The sequence below is a fragment of the Ranitomeya variabilis genome, chromosome 6 (assembly GCF_051348905.1).
Source record: "Ranitomeya variabilis isolate aRanVar5 chromosome 6, aRanVar5.hap1, whole genome shotgun sequence".
Taxonomy (NCBI): Eukaryota; Metazoa; Chordata; class Amphibia; order Anura; family Dendrobatidae; genus Ranitomeya; species Ranitomeya variabilis.
This window is the reverse complement of record NC_135237.1, coordinates 195097975-195115024: the sequence shown is the minus strand read 5'-3', so window position 1 is coordinate 195115024 and position 17050 is coordinate 195097975. Positions and strand designations below refer to the sequence as shown.

General features: G+C 46.1%; 1 protein-coding gene across 3 annotated transcripts in view; it reads right to left on the bottom strand.

The window, feature by feature from the left end:
- DDC (dopa decarboxylase) overlaps positions 1-17050 on the bottom strand; it is a 407527-nt gene that overhangs the window by 17832 nt on the left and 372645 nt on the right. For all 3 annotated transcript variants that reach the window (XR_013216885.1, XM_077269362.1, XM_077269361.1), the window contains exon 14: positions 12218-12438. Coding sequence is in view for 2 of the 3 variants with exons in the window: in XM_077269362.1 (XP_077125477.1) it covers positions 12232-12438 (207 nt within the window). In the remaining variant the exon portion in view is untranslated. The remainder of the gene's footprint in view (positions 1-12217; positions 12439-17050) is intronic.

Below are 17050 nucleotides of genomic sequence, written 5' to 3'. Positions count from 1 at the left end.
AAATTTGTCATAAGCCGAAAGAAACTATGATGTAGGAAATAGGGAACTTGTGGCCGTTAAGTTGGCATTTGAGGAATGGTGTCATTTTTTGGAAGGAGAAGTTCACCCAGTTACAGTCATCATTGATCACAAATACTTGATGTACCTTGAATCTGCTAAATGTCTTAATCACAGACAAGCTAGATGGGTTTTTGTTTTTCACCAGGTTTAATTTAGTAGTCACGAACCATCCTGGGATTAATAACATCAAAGTCTACACAGTGTGTGGCCCTTGCGGGTTCTTCAGGGAAATTGTTTGTACCTGTACATCTGCGTCTTAAAATTTTTATGCAAATTGCAAAGTCCTCTTTTTCTCAAAAGAACGTTACCCCTTAGACCCCACTTAAAAATTTTAGGAAGGAAGGTGACCTTGGACCTCTTTCCTCGTCATTTTTGGTAGCCAAGGTTGCATAAGGATGTAGTTGACTTTGTGTCTTCCTGTAGTGTCTGCATGCATTCCAAGACTCCCCATACTCATCTGTCTTTTGCTCTTTTACCGTTCCTGACTAACTAGGACTCATTTATCTATGGATTTCATTATAGATCTTCCTATGTCCTTGGGTAAAACTGTTATTTTAGTTGCGATGGATAGGTTTAGTAAACTGGCGCACTTTATTGCTTTACCTGCTCTCCCAAACACCAAGACACTGGCTCAGGTGTTTGTCAATGAGATCGTGAAGCTTCATCGGGTTCTGTCAGATGTGGTGTCAGATTGGTGGACCCAATTTGTATCTAAATTTTTGTTTTCATTTAGGGATGCATTTATCCTTTACTTCGGTGTTCCATCCTCAAAATAATGGTCAGACTGAAGGCCTAAACTGAAGTATGGAGGTTTACATCAGATGCTTTGTGTCAGGTAACCAGGAGGATTGGTCATCTTTTCTACCACTGGCTGAGTTTGCGTTAAACAATCATCGTAGTGAGTCCACTGGTAAGTCGACATTTTTTTGGCTCATATGGCTTCTACAGCGCCCCAGAGTCCTGGTCGTTACAGTATTGTCGCTCTTACACCAGGGGGAGTGATGTTACTTCTGATGGTACTAAAGGAGTTCACCTTGCCAGGTATCACAGTCACGCACTACACTTTACACTCCAGTCCACCAGGGGGAGCAAAGCTTCTACCTACTAGGGCACTCCTCACACACGGGTAAAACTGGTGGGTTGGATAGGAAGTTAGAGAGAGAAGCAGACTGGGCTTCCACCAGATAACATCGAGGGAGAAGCAGCCTGGGTTTGACCCAGAGATGTCCTGTCAGGGGTGGAATCCTGACAGAAGCCTAGCAAGGGATAAAACGTTACGGAGCTGCGCCTGCACATCATTGCGGCAGCATCCTAAGAAAGGACACGAAGCAAAGTATATTGTGGAGAGTGAGAACCGAAGTCACAGCACAAGGAGATAATACCGGGAGGAGTCCTGCCCCGAGGTCAGGAGCCTCCTTCCCAGGCACGTAGCCGGTGGCCGGAACACCAAGGGAGTACTGACTCTACGCATTACTCCAGACAACGGCAGGACAGTCAATTCCAAGTTGGCTGCCCAACCTAAATACCTAAGAAGACACGGAGGCAATTGTGGGAGAGGGGCGTCTCTAGGGTCCCTATAAATTAACTCCAGGCCTACCCCGTCATACGGGTTGTCCTATCCATATCATCTTGGGGACAGAGAGAGAGAACATCAGAAACATCTACGAAGGTTGTGAGGACTTTCCCGTGGTGCTCAGCAGGGAGGTACTACAACACACAGGCGCTAGTAGGAAGGCTACTGATTTCTTCCTGGCTAAGGGAACTCTGGATGTGCCTTCGGACCGGCCGGACTCAGCCAGTCCTGTGAGCGGTACTCTGGACTGCGGACGCTGAAGTCTTCAGTAAAAGGTAAAAAGACTGCAACCTTTGTGTCCTCGTTATTCATCGCGCCTTGCAACGACCACCATCATCACCCACACACTTGGGGAAGCCCTGGGGACATACTTCACCTGTGGGAAGGTATACCATCTGGCTGCCATTCCATCACCCCAGCGGACCCCCAGCAGCGTCGGTCACTCTGACCGAATACCACAAGTGGCGTCACGAACATTAGACAAACTTACACCTTTAATTGGGCGCCCCTCAGCAGGGCCACGGACCGGGTCGGGCCACCGTGACATCCCCAGAACCGAGACCGAGGGACCCGGTGCCGAGTACCCCATTGCCCTGCGCCTGGGGGCGATCCAACTTTGGCGTCACAAACAGGATCTACTTAAGCCTGAAAAATCGGGTCATGTGTGCCTAAGACCTGTGTCAGAACTGAATTGGAGCTGTGATTTGCTTAAAGACTGTATTGCCATTTGCCGCCAAAAATTCCCGCCAAGACCGCCGCCATTACAGCGCCACGAGGAGCGCAGGAGAAGAAGGGCGTGGAATTGTGGGCGTGAATGAACTGAGAAGCGCGAAAAATAATGGCCGCCCAGTCTAAATATTTCTGTACCTTGAGGACGTGTCCGTCAGCAGCCGAGATCCGCCTCCTGATCCTCAATGGCGGGCGGAGACAACAAAAACGAAACCGCCCACGAAGGAGAGAGCGGGAAAAGGACGAGGAAGGAGCGAGCCACGTGGAGGACGCCATGGCCAGCCACCCGGGACCAGAGCGTGGGGTCGGAGCAGAGGACTCCCCCAGCCACCGGGAGAGACACCACGGCCAAGCATCACCTGTTGGCCCTGACTTCCTGCAGGCCGGAGTGGACGCGCTCAGCGACCAACTCCTGCGGACGCAGCTGACCACTGAGGCCGGGTGGAAGAAGACCTTCATCGGGAGCCTCCCCAGACGCCTGTCGGCAGCCTCATCTGGTCCGGAGCAAGAACGAAGTTCCAGCGCTCCAAAGCCAGAAAGCAAGGCCCTGCCGGAAAGTGAGATGCTGCAAACAGAGATGACAACACTGCAGCACAAGGCCCTGCAACCAGCGTTCCAGACCCCAGCGGAGACGGAGCAGACCGGCACCAGAGGGACCACATCTGAAGCTGGTATGAAGAACGACACTGCCCTGATGACCGACACCACTCCAGCGACTGCTCGTGCCACCGCTACTGACTCCGTTCCAGTGACTGATCTTGCAGCAGCCGCTACCTCTGCTGCAGCAAATGCCCATACTCAAGCTACACAGACTCCTATCAGGAGTGAGGACGCACTCTATGTAGTACCAGGTAGTCGTCAGTATCCAAGAGGACTACCACCGCCAGTACTACCTCCAGAGTTATTCCAATAAACCTCGGAGAACCGAAAACTGTAAATAGTTAACTGTTTGTTTTCCTGTTTTGCTGCTTTAAACCCGTCTAGGGTTAATTCTTAAAGGGATCCCTTCGTTTACCCAGAATCCCTATTGTTTCTAGTTTTTGCATTGGTTCATCACTGTTTCCTTCAATAGAACATTGGAATCATGAACTGCGCATGATTACAAACTGCTTGTAAATAGTTTGCACCTTCTTAAAGGTGCTCTCTACTGGTTTTACAAATAGCTTTTTGAAGAGACTGTTCCTGACTACAGCGTGAAAGTTCTTGCTTTAAACTGACTTGCAAACTGATTGTTTGCACTACCTCAGAAGAGACTTGGTTTCCTCTTAAAGGGAATGTTAGTTGTTGCACTTCGCCTAAAAGTGATAATGTTGCCTTAAATAGTTAGATAGTAATAATGTTCTTACATAGTGATAGTATATAGTTAGAAGTAGAAATGTTAATGATGTTCTTTGAATAAAATCGAAGTTAAAGTAATTATTAGAATTGATGAGAGGAAGCTAAAGAAAGATGCAGTAGGCCCGTAGGAGTAGACAGATTGTCCTGCATACGTGACAGTGAAAGAGAAATGAAGAGAATGTTGATTTGCACTTGTGAAGTTTTATAGTATACCTTTAGTGGGTACACGCCCTTAAAGGAGACATACTGTTTTGTATTTAGTAGGCAGCATACCCGTATGGGTAATAACGGTTATTCATAGTTAGTTAATTAATAGGCGTTATTTAAAATCATAAGCATAACGTAAATATGTTCTTGTTTGTAACGTTCAAGTGTCCTCACCTCCCATAAAGGGAAGCATTGTTATATTTACTTGTTTACAGCATTTCAAAAATCTTGTATGTCTTTTTGCTAACATGTATTGTTTTTCTTCTTTTCCCAGTCCGGGAGTACTGGATTTAACGGCGGGGGGGGGGGAGTGCAGCGCCCCAGAGTCCTGGTCGTTGCAGTAATGTCGCTCTTCCACCAGGGGGAGTGATGTTACGTCTGATGGTACTAAAGTAGCTCACCTTGCCAGGTATCACAGTCACACACTACACTTTACACTCCAGTCCACCAGGGGGAGCAAAGCTTCTATCTACTAGGGCACTCCTCACACACGGGTAAAACTGGTGGGTTGGATAGGAAGTTAGAGAGAGAAGCAGACTGGACTTCGACCAGATAACATCGAGGGAGAAGCAGTCTGGTTTGACCCAGAGATGTCCTGTCAGGGGTAGGATCCTGACAGAGGCCTAGCAAGGAATAGAACGTTACGGAGCTGCGCCTGCACATCATTGCAGCAGCATCCTAGGAAAGCACACGAAGCGAAGTATATTGTGGAGAGTGAGAACCGAAGTCACAGCACAAGGAGATAATACCGGGAGGAGTCCTGCCCCGAGGTTGGCAGCCTCCTTCTGAGGCGCGTAGCCGGTGGCCGGAACACCGAGGGAGTACTGACTCTACGCATTACTCCAGGCAATTCCAAGTTGGCTGCCCAACCTAAATACCTAAGAAGACACGGAGGCAATTGTGGGAGAGGGGCGTCTCTAGGGTCCCTATAAATTAACTCCAGGCCTACCCCGTCATACGGGTTGTCCTATCCATATCATCTTGGGGACAGAGAGAGAGAACATCAGAAACATCTACGAAGGTTGTGAGGACTTTCCCGTGGTGCTCAGCAGGGAGGTACTACAACACACAGGCGCTAGTAGGAAGGCTACTGATTTCTTCCTGGCTAAGGGAACTCTGGATGTGCCTTCGGACCGGCCTGACTCAGCCAGTCCTGTGAGCGGTACTCTGGACTGCGGACGCTGAAGTCTTCAGTAAAAGGTAAAAAGACTGCAACCTTTGTGTCCTCGTTATTCATCGCGCCTTGCAACGACCACCATCATCACCCACACACTTGGGGAAGCCCTGGGGACATACTTCACCTGTGGGAAGGTATACCATCTGGCTGCCATTCCATCACCCCAGCGGACCCCCAGCAGCGTCGGTCACTCTGACCGAATACCACAGGTGGCGTCACGAACACTAGACAAACTTACACCTTTAATTGGGCGCCCCTCAGCAGGGCCACGGACCGGGTCGGGCCACCGTGACATCCCCAGAACCGAGACCGAGGGACCCGGTGCCGAGTACCCCATTGCCCTGCGCCTGGGGGCGATCCAACTTTGGCGTCACAAACAGGATCTACTTAAGCCTGAAAAATCGGGTCATGTGTGCCTAAGACCTGTGTCAGAACTGAATTGGAGCTGTGATTTGCTTAAAGACTGTATTGCCATTGCCGCCAAAAATTCCCGCCAAGACCGCCGCCATTACAGCGCCACGAGGAGCGCAGGAGAAGAAGGGCGTGGAATTGTGGGCGTGAATGAACTGAGAAGCGCGAAAAATAATGGCCGCCCAGTCTAAATATTTCTGTACCTTGAGGACGTGTCCGTCAGCAGCCGAGATCCGCCTCCTGATCCTCAATGGCGGGCGGAGACAACAAAAACGAAACCGCCCACGAAGGAGAGAGCGGGAAAAGGACGAGGAAGGAGCGAGCCACGTGGAGGACGCCATGGCCAGCCACCCGGGACCAGAGCGTGGGGTCGGAGCAGAGGACTCCCCCAGCCACCGGGAGAGACACCACGGCCAAGCATCACCTGTTGGCCCTGACTTCCTGCAGGCCGGAGTGGACGCGCTCAGCGACCAACTCCTGCGGACGCAGCTGACCACTGAGGCCGGGTGGAAGAAGACCTTCATCGGGAGCCTCCCCAGACGCCTGTCGGCAGCCTCATCTGGTCCGGAGCAAGAACGAAGTTCCAGCGCTCCAAAGCCAGAAAGCAAGGCCCTGCCGGAAAGTGAGATGCTGCAAACAGAGATGACAACACCGCAGCACAAGGCCCTGCAACCAGCGTTCCAGACCCCAGCGGAGACGGAGCAGACCGGCACCAGAGGGACCACATCTGAAGCTGGTATGAAGAACGACACTGCCCTGATGACCGACACCACTCCAGCGACTGCTCGTGCCACCGCTACTGACTCCGTTCCAGTGACTGATCTTGCAGCAGCTGCTACCTCTGCTGCAGCAAATGCCCATACTCAAGCTACACAGACTCCTATCAGGAGTGAGGACGCACTCTATGTAGTACCAGGTAGTCGTCAGTATCCAAGAGGACTACCACCGCCAGTACTACCTCCAGAGTTATTCCAATAAACCTCGGAGAACCGAAAACTGTAAATAGTTAACTGTTTGTTTTCCTGTTTTGCTGCTTTAAACCCGTCTAGGGTTAATTCTTAAAGGGATCCCTTCGTTTACCCAGAATCCCTATTGTTTCTAGTTTTTGCATTGGTTCATCACTGTTTCCTTCAATAGAACATTGGAATCATGAACTGCGCATGATTACAAACTGCTTGTAAATAGTTTGCACCTTCTTAAAGGTGCTCTCTACTGGTTTTACAAATAGCTTTTTGAAGAGACTGTTCCTGACTACAGCGTGAAAGTTCTTGCTTTAAACTGACTTGCAAACTGATTGTTTGCACTACCTCAGAAGAGACTTGGTTTCCTCTTAAAGGGAATGTTAGTTGTTGCACTTCGCCTAAAAGTGATAATGTTGCCTTAAATAGTTAGATAGTAATAATGTTCTTACATAGTGATAGTATATAGTTAGAAGTAGAAATGTTAATGATGTTCTTTGAATAAAATCGAAGTTAAAGTAATTATTAGAATTGATGAGAGGAAGCTAAAGAAAGATGCAGTAGGCCCGTAGGAGTAGTCAGATTGTCCTGCATACGTGACAGTGAAAGAGAAAGGAAGAGAATGTTGATTTGCACTTGTGAAGTTTTATAGTATACCTTTAGTGGGTACACGCCCTTAAAGGAGAGATACTGTTTTGTATTTAGTAGGCAGCTTACCCGTATGGGTAATAACGGTTATTCATAGTTAGTTAATTAATAGGCGTTATTTAAAATCATAAGCATAACGTAAATATGTTCTTGTTTGTAACGTTCAAGTGTCCTCACCTCCCATAAAGGGAAGCATTGTTATATTTACTTGTTTACAGCATTTCAAAAATCTTGTATGTCTTTTTGCTAACATGTATTGTTTTTCTTCTTTTCCCAGTCCGGGAGTACTGGATTTAACGGGGGGGGGGGGGGGAGTGCAGCGCCCCAGAGTCCTGGTCGTTGCAGTAATGTCGCTCTTCCACCAGGGGGAGTGATGTTACGTCTGATGGTACTAAAGTAGCTCACCTTGCCAGGTATCACAGTCACACACTACACTTTACACTCCAGTCCACCAGGGGGAGCAAAGCTTCTATCTACTAGGGCACTCCTCACACACGGGTAAAACTGGTGGGTTGGATAGGAAGTTAGAGAGAGAAGCAGACTGGACTTCGACCAGATAACATCGAGGGAGAAGCAGTCTGGTTTGACCCAGAGATGTCCTGTCAGGGGTAGGATCCTGACAGAGGCCTAGCAAGGAATAGAACGTTACGGAGCTGCGCCTGCACATCATTGCAGCAGCATCCTAGGAAAGCACACGAAGCGAAGTATATTGTGGAGAGTGAGAACCGAAGTCACAGCACAAGGAGATAATACCGGGAGGAGTCCTGCCCCGAGGTTGGCAGCCTCCTTCTGAGGCGCGTAGCCGGTGGCCGGAACACCGAGGGAGTACTGACTCTACGCATTACTCCAGGCAATTCCAAGTTGGCTGCCCAACCTAAATACCTAAGAAGACACGGAGGCAATTGTGGGAGAGGGGCGTCTCTAGGGTCCCTATAAATTAACTCCAGGCCTACCCCGTCATACGGGTTGTCCTATCCATATCATCTTGGGGACAGAGAGAGAGAACATCAGAAACATCTACGAAGGTTGTGAGGACTTTCCCGTGGTGCTCAGCAGGGAGGTACTACAACACACAGGCGCTAGTAGGAAGGCTACTGATTTCTTCCTGGCTAAGGGAACTCTGGATGTGCCTTCGGACCGGCCGGACTCAGCCAGTCCTGTGAGCGGTACTCTGGACTGCGGACGCTGAAGTCTTCAGTAAAAGGTAAAAAGACTGCAACCTTTGTGTCCTCGTTATTTATCGCGCCTTGCAACGACCACCATCATCACCCACACACTTGGGGAAGCCCTGGGACATACTTCACCTGTGGGAAGGTATACCATCTGGCTGCCATTCCATCACCCCAGCGGACCCCCAGCAGCGTCGGTCACTCTGACCGAATACCACAGGTGGCGTCACGAACACTAGACAAACTTACACCTTTAATTGGGCGCCCCTCAGCAGGGCCACGGACCGGGTCGGGCCACCGTGACATCCCCAGAACCGAGACCGAGGGACCCGGTGCCGAGTACCCCATTGCCCTGCGCCTGGGGGCGATCCACTTCCTTCCACAATTCTGTACCTTCAATGAGTCTTCAGGGGTTCCTGCGGAGGAACAATTTTCTTCTTCGCTCTCATCAGAATGAGGAGTTCAGAATAATTTAAAGATCATGGGGAACAAATACAAGCATATGGCTGATAAGAAATGATTGTCAGGTCTGGACCTGGGGGTGAATGATTTAGTATGGTTGTCCGACAAAAATATTAAACTGAAAGTTCCTCCTTGGAAATTACGTCCTAGGGTGGTCTTTATAAAATTTTGCCGTAATCAACCCTGTAGCGTTTCTTCTCTAGCTTCCGCCGACTCTCAAGATCCATAATGTTTTTCACAGGTCTTTGCTCAAAATATTTGTTGCGCCTGTAGGACCATCACCTTTATCATCGGTTATTGTTGATGGCAATTTAGAATTTCAGGTAGGAAAAATTATTGATTCCCATATAGTTACCGCTCGGAACAGTACCTGGTACATTGAATGGAGAATGGTCCGGAGGAGAGGATGTGGGTGCCGGCATCTGAGATTAATGTCGTTAGATTGATACAATCCTTTCATTTGACAAATCCGGATAAACCCAGCTCCGAGGGTCCTGTGGCCACTCATAGAAGGGGGGGTACTTTCGTGAGTGTGTCTGGTCCTCGTGGGAGATCTGGGGTTAGAACATTTTTACGTATTCTGAATTGCAGATCTTCCATTTAGCCTGTGTTTGTGTCCATATTAAATGGATTTGGTTTCCTTCTGTGCTGGTCAAAAACTTGCAGCTCCATTTCAGCTACTTCTGATCTGGTCATTACCTCTCCCTATAAAACCTGGCCAGACACTCTCTGCCTTGCTAGTGAAAGCTTTGCTTCCTAGCTCTTTGGAGACGCTGTGCTGAATTGGAGATCGTTGTTGCTACTGAAGTTTGTTGTGTGCTGTTTTTTGGTGTGTGCTTCACTCATTGTCCTATTAACATTTGGTTGGTACATTCATATCCTTCCCTATATACCTCTCTACCTTTGGTGAGTGTTTGTGTGTTTGTTGCTTTCTGTTATCCCAATTTTCTTTTTACGTCTTGTTTACCTTACATTTCTGCCCCATATCTCATGGGGTTAGAGAGGGGACAGATCAGGGTTTAACAGGAGCATAGTAAGGTCAGAGACTCAGGCCTTTCTACCTTCAAGAGTACCCCCAGGATAGTGACAGTTAGGGTCCCAGTTCCAGGGACAGTTTGAGTCCACTCTTCCTTAACAAAGACAACTGTTAGGGTGACAGATATGGTGTTAATATTAATCAATTTTAATGTGCTAAATAGTTTTGGTATCCAAGGCAAAGCATCATATGCGCTCATATCAGGAAGCGTCATGTCACTGTTATAACTAACCAATCACTGTGGTTAAGGCATCTATGAAGTCGCGCCATGTAATGATGACATCACTGATGACGAGCGACTAGCTAATTGGTGCATGAATGTCGATCGCTGTTCTGATTGGTAGCTGGTAAGCATGGTAACACTGAAGCTGACACTGCAAGGAAAATTGAACCTATGATAGCGTTTCTTATAACACATAAGGTGTTTTGATTGCTGGTAAATGCTATTATTGCTTGTAGTTGGTTGAGTTTTATCTAAGTTACTTCCTGCAATAAGATACATATTATCGCATTGGCTCCAGTATGTAGCACAGAGGCTATATATATGAGGCTTGTTTGGCTGGCCGCCATTCTAGCTATAATCTCATCCCCTGTTGACGCCGCATCTACTGTGAAACATGTTACGAGGACATGTGCTCTAGGAAAAACTGTCCTGTTTGCCCTATAATGTTGATACCCAGGTGTGTCACTAAGTGATATTAGTCAATGACCTCTACATTATATTAGAATTGTTTAGACAATATAGGGACAGAACGCTTCATGATCAGTTTTACCCCAGTATTTTAATCCATAATAAAAGTTAAGTTTTAGGAATTGTTAGTGTGGGTTCCTATTGGGTCATCCCAAATTGTAAATAAAGGTACACATAGTTACATAGTACAATTGAAAAAAGACAAATGTCCATCAATTTCAACCAAGGGATTGGAAAGAAGTTACATTAGACAATGCACTTTGAGTAAATCTGCCTACATGCCGTTGAGTGAACCCCACTGCTTTTGGGCTGCACAGCAACTGGAATAGCTGTTAGAGCTATAATTAGATGTGATGTCCTACAATTACAATGATCAACCATCCACAGACAAAGAAGTGTCTGATCTCTTGAAGTCATAGAGTGGAGAGCCACAGTCACATTGGATAGACTAGCCAAAATAAGTAAGAAGTCAAACTACATATGAAGGACTGTAATTTTGAAATGAGATGTCGAATAAGCTCATTTATTGTACTGTGCAAAAATATTTAGGCAGTTATGGAAGAAAATGATGAAAGGTAGAATGCTTTCAAAAATCAAATTGTTTTTTAAGGTTTATTTTTACCAATTAACAAAATGCAAAATGAATGAAAAAAGAGAAATTTAAACAAAATCAATATTTCTGTAAATACCATTTGCCTTCAAACCAACATCAAATCAAAAATTTTTCTAGGTACACTTGCACAGTTTTTGAAGAAACGTGGCAGGGAGGCTATTCTGAACATCTTAGAGCTATAACCAGAGTTTTTCTGTGGCTGTAGGCTTGTGTAAATCTGTCTTTCTCTTCATGTAATCCCAAACAGACTCAAGTATGTTGAGATCATGGCTAATCATGGACCATATCATCATAGTTGTGGATTTAGTCAAGATTAATAGTGTCCTCAATGCTGATAAATACAGACAGATATCATGCCTTGCTATCAGGGAAGCATCTAATTGGCTTCAAGATATGGCATCAGGACAACAACTCCAAATACGCAGGCAATATCATTAAGAACCATCTTCATATAAAAATACCAAGGAGTCTTGGAAGTGAAGATATGGCACACATAGAGCCCTGATCTCAAAATAATTGAATCTGTCTGGGATTACATGAAGAGAAAGAAGAATCCACAGGTCATCTATAATAAGTTCTTCAAGATGTTTGGAACAACCTCCCTGCCATGCTCCTTCAAAAACCGTGTGCCAGTTTACATAGAAGAATAAATGATTTGGAAGCTGTTTTCAAGCCATTCTTACTTTGCAGCATTTTTATCACACCTGACTGAAACTTTTGCACAATACTGTATATTAGGTGTGCTGGTCAGCTGTCCACATAATGAATGGACATTATTAACAAGACCTGATTTAAAAAACATGCACCGACATTTCAGCAATTTTTTGCTGCAAATCACAAAAACATTGGAGATGATTTATTGATTTGACCTAAAAACAGTTAGTATTGTGGATATTTTTTCAGCTGTGCTCACTAACATGTGACTTGACAGGAAAGGGGTGTAGTCTGACAGTACAGCAAAATGTTGGCAGAGAATTTTTGGCACATAGTAAACCAACCTATAGGTGGTGTAACCGTACACAAATGTTTATAAAGATGGACCCAATTTATCATCCAGTATAAGTCACTGTGATGAATGTGGCATATCTTTATTACTAGACTGGATTAGTAGATCTGCCCCATTGATAAAAGACCAAACTCTTACCAAAAGAAGTCGTGTTATTTTGTTTCACCTGCCGCCATTAGGAGTTCAGTGGCCAGTTCTTCAATGTGCTTCCAAGCAAATACAATGTGATTTGATTCCACAGTTCGGGCGCATACAGCAAACCTTAAAATAAACTTGTCTCCTAAGCAGCATGGCACTATATGTATTTTCTTTAAATTATTTATCTTTTGAAGAAGTGATTTGTTCAGTGTGTTGGATCCCTAAAGAAAAATCATGGAAAATATTAAACATTTTTATAGTTTCTGATATTTAATTTATTTAATCAACCAAATATGATTAGATTAAATGACACTTTGTATACAGTATACTCTGCATTGATCCTCTCTGTGAGGCTAGGGTCACACAAGCGTATAAATCGTTCATAGTTGCATCCAGAAAAGTGGAACAATTTTTTCTAAATAGAATATCCAGCTCCAGTAAAATTGTGAACTTTATTGTACAGATCTTAAAAACATGACTTCAAATCGTTTCCATGAGTATGACCATTAAGCGCTAACCTTCATTCTTTATCAGAGCAAACAATTTTTTTCTCCCTTGTCATCCATCTGCAGTCTGTATGCAATCCGTTTTTGCATTTTAATAATTTACAAGACCATTTAAGATTTCTTATTTTACAGATCTTAAGTGTATCCATAAAAAACAAATGCTATACTGTGTCTTGGTATGGCATCCTATTTTTTTACGCAGCCAAAGACTTAAATGGGTGAGTCTCATCCCACACACGTAAGAAACTCGTGCATGCTGCACTTTTTTCACACACAGATTTAGTCAGTGAAATAAATTGCTCGTCTACACTGCCCCATTGAATAACATTGGTAGAGTGCTCTCTGTTTTTTCCATGGACAGCCTCGGACCAAAAATGCGGTGGTGTGAACGAGTTCTAAAACCACATGGTACCACTTTGCAAGCATTTGCTGTAAAATAAGAATTTGTGATCATTGTGTTTTTTCCTGATAAAGAAGTTGAATGACTTTGAAACACATTGAAAATAATGTGATGGACACATTTTTCCCTAAGCACAATTCACCCTGGCCGAAATGGACCATCTGTGTGTCAACCTTGATTCTGCACTGCTGATGTTTTAAATGGCCACTGCCATTTCAACATACTTATGCTTATTAGATTGCCAATGTAGCCACTACCAAATGTGGAATATACTCTTTGCCAAAAATACTGACCTTGATCCAATAAGACCAGCGATTTTTTTTTCTACAGTCATGATGAGGGGGCATTTCTGATTTATTAAGAGGTGCATGCCTTAAAGGGAAACTGTCACCCCCAAAATCGAAGGTGAGCTAAACCCACCAGCATCAGGGGCTTATCTACAGCATTCTTGAATGCTGTACATAAGCCCGCGATGTATCCTGAAAGATGAGAAAAAGAAGTTAGATTATACTCACCCAGGGGCACTCCTGCTGCAGTCCGGTCCAATGGGTGTCGCGGTCCGGTCCAGCGCCTCCCATCTTCTTACGATTACGTCCTCTTCTTGTCTTCAAGCTGCGGCTCCAGCAGGCGCCGGGAAAGGTCAGAGGCCCGGCGCCTGCGCACTGCAGTACTTTGCTCTGCCCTCAACAGAGCAGACAAAGTACGCCTGCGCCGGAGCCTCAGCGTGAAGACAAGAAGAGGATGTTATTGTAAGAAAATGGGAGGCCCCAGACCGCGACGCCCATCGGATCGGACCACCCGCCCTGGTGAGTATAATCTAACCTCTTTTTCTCATCTTTCATGTTACATCTGGGGCTTATCTACAGCATTCCAGAATGCTGTAGATAAGCCCCTGATGCTGGTGGGCTTAGCTCACCTTCGATTTTGGGGGTGACAGGTTCCCTTTAATCAATAATTGACTGGAGTAAGATTTTTCATGTGAGGAACACAACAGCTCGGTATGAATTGGATGAGCTGTGGCATCACACCCCTGCTGCCCCGCCTCGTTCCACCCCAGCTCCGAATATTTTAGTAGAGCTGAGAAAAACTTTCATGAAAACATCAAAAGTCACAAAATATTTGCATAACTAAAAGATGCGCAAAAACGTTGTGACTTTTCAAAGCAATTTATGACATAATTCTGGCCAATTGGGTGAAAAATTGCTCTAAAGTTATGCAAATTGCCTCTTCACAGAAAAAGAGGACTTGAACTCTATAGCACCACCTGTTGGAAGCAGTGATCCTACAAGTCACAATCAACCCTTTAACGAGTCTTGTACTATGACTTAGGATAAAAGCCAAATCAGTATCTCAATTTGCAGACACGGTGTTTCGGGCTGTTGGCCCTCGTCACACTACTGTAGGTGTTCAGTGTTACAGACAAGAAGGGGGTTGGAGCATGTGTTCAAATTCCAGATGCGGCAATCTACTCTTGTACTGATAGTATATGACAGAACCTCTTCAGAACATATACTCTAACATTCTCATAGGCTCCCATTCACCAGGTGTAGCCAAAAAGTGTGTACTTTAGCCTCTGGCCGGTGTGGATGTGTAAACCATTTGTTTAACTATATATTATAACTCAGCAAACTGCCCTTTCCTGTGTAGTAGTGACATATCACTAATAGCGGCAGACCACACAGCCTGGTGTGAGCCTGATGCCAGCACCGGGCTCCCCCATCCAACTTTTAACTGTATTCGCATCCTGGATACAGATGCAGTTGAAAGCCATAATGGAAAAGGTGGCATCAGCTGATGCTCCTGTAACACCCCAGGTAACCGGTTGTTACAGTGATGTTGCCTTCCTTTTGGGGAGGGCGATATCATGCTTGGAGGCAAAGAGGATTCCCTTTACCAGGTAACGCACCTACATACAACACATTCTGAATCCAGGACAGAAGGGGGAGCTCTGAACCCGGATTCAGGGGAGCTTCCCCAGATTTAAGTATTCTGGTCTGGAGGAGAAGCTAGATCAGTCTGGAACAGATAGTGAAGAGAGAGGAAGGAGAGAGCAGAGAGTGGAGCCGTGCAGCCAGGACTGTGAGCTGCAGCTCCAGGAAAGGAAGGAAGAGAACCTGAAAAGTTGGAATATAGTGAGCATTTGAGGAAAGGAGCACAGGAGAAGGAAAGGGCTTAGAGGGGAACTGTGACCTGGCACCCTCTGGGCACCGGGAGCCCGAAGCTGTGTTGTACTCCAGGTCGCACGGCAGAACTGGATGGCATAGGACTTTATGAAATTTGCCCGCACCCACACCTGAAGGTGCAGCAGTACACTAAGAGCCCGGGTTGTGATAGAGACCCTATAAAAAAAGCTCCCACTGCCCACCATATGGGTAACTGTCCCAGAACAGGAGAGAGGACTTTGTACAGAAGCCACAGGCAGCAAGGACCTCACATACTAGCGCGAGTATGAAGGCTTATGGACCTCACCTGGGAGAGGGATCCGCCTTTGCCTCCAGGCCAGCCAGACCATATCACCATCTGTTCCTGGTGCCCTGGACTGTGGCCTGCTACCACCAGCAAACCAGGTAAAGACATTACAAACCTGTGTCCTCCATTTATTTGCCGGCATACACCATCCCTGTCCAGCACACCGGGAGCCCTGAGGACCCCACTTCACCTGTGGGAAGCGTCACTATCTTTGCTGTAGTAACATCACCCCAGAGGACCCCTTTAAGCAGCATCGGTCCCCTCTGACCGAGAACCACAGGTGGCATCACGAACACAAAGTTTATTACAACTCCCTTAAAAGTCCTTTCCCATTTTATTTGGGCTCACAGGGCCACTGACCGGGTCGATGCCACCGTGACCACCCCTTTAATTGTGACCGGACCCGGTACCGAGTACCCCACTACCCTGGCGGGCAACTCACTCCCTCCTCCATTATTCTCCCTGTGCATCTGACTTCTCAGCATAGCGGATTCTATGAAGTCATCACATTGTGCCAAGCAGGAAAGACCACATACTACAGAGACAGTAGCAGCAGGGGAATGGGGAGTGGTGAGTATTTTTTTTTTACTCAATGAATACTTTGTGGAGGTCATCATCCTATTTGGGGGGCTATTTGAGGGGACATCATACTATTTGGAGGGCTATATGTGGGGTCCATCATGCTGCTTGGGGGGGAGCCATCATACTATTTGGAGAGCTGTGTGGGGCAATCATACTGTTTGAAGTGCTGTGTGGGGGCCAATTATACTGTACAAGGTTGTGTGGGGTCCATTATACTGGGTGCATGGTTCTGTGGGGTACATTATACTGTTTGGAGGGTTAGTGGGGCATTATAATGAGTGCAGGCCATTATACAGTGTGGAGGGTTGAGTAAGGACCACTATACTGTATAGAGGCCTATCATACTATATGGAGAGTTGTTTTGGGGCTATCATATTGAGTAGAAGGCTGTGTCGGGGCCATCATACTGTGTGTGCGGGACTGTAGGGGCCATCATACTGTGTTGGGTGTTACTGTGGAGGTATCATACTTTGCGGGGGTACAGTGGAGTTATCATTCTGTGCTTGTGGAGGAGCAATCTACTGTTGGGGTATCCTACTGTGTTTGGGGGGGCATGAAAGGTGTGTGGGAAAACTAATAGGTTTGAATAGGGCTTCAATAGGAGCAACACAATTGTGGGAAGTGCTCTTCTGTGACCTCAACTGAATATTATTTTTTTTTTTTTGATCGGGGGCCCAATTAAAACTTCTGTTATGGGGCCCAATGATTTCTGTGTACGTCCCTGCCATACAGTATGGCAGGTAAAAAGCATGCTCCCTTCAAGGTTGCCATGCTTAATTTGAAAAATAATTTTGTGCTGACACACTCCCTTTAACACCATTCAGTATTGTACACAAACATTTTGTATTTCCATGAAAACAAGCACATTACTGATAT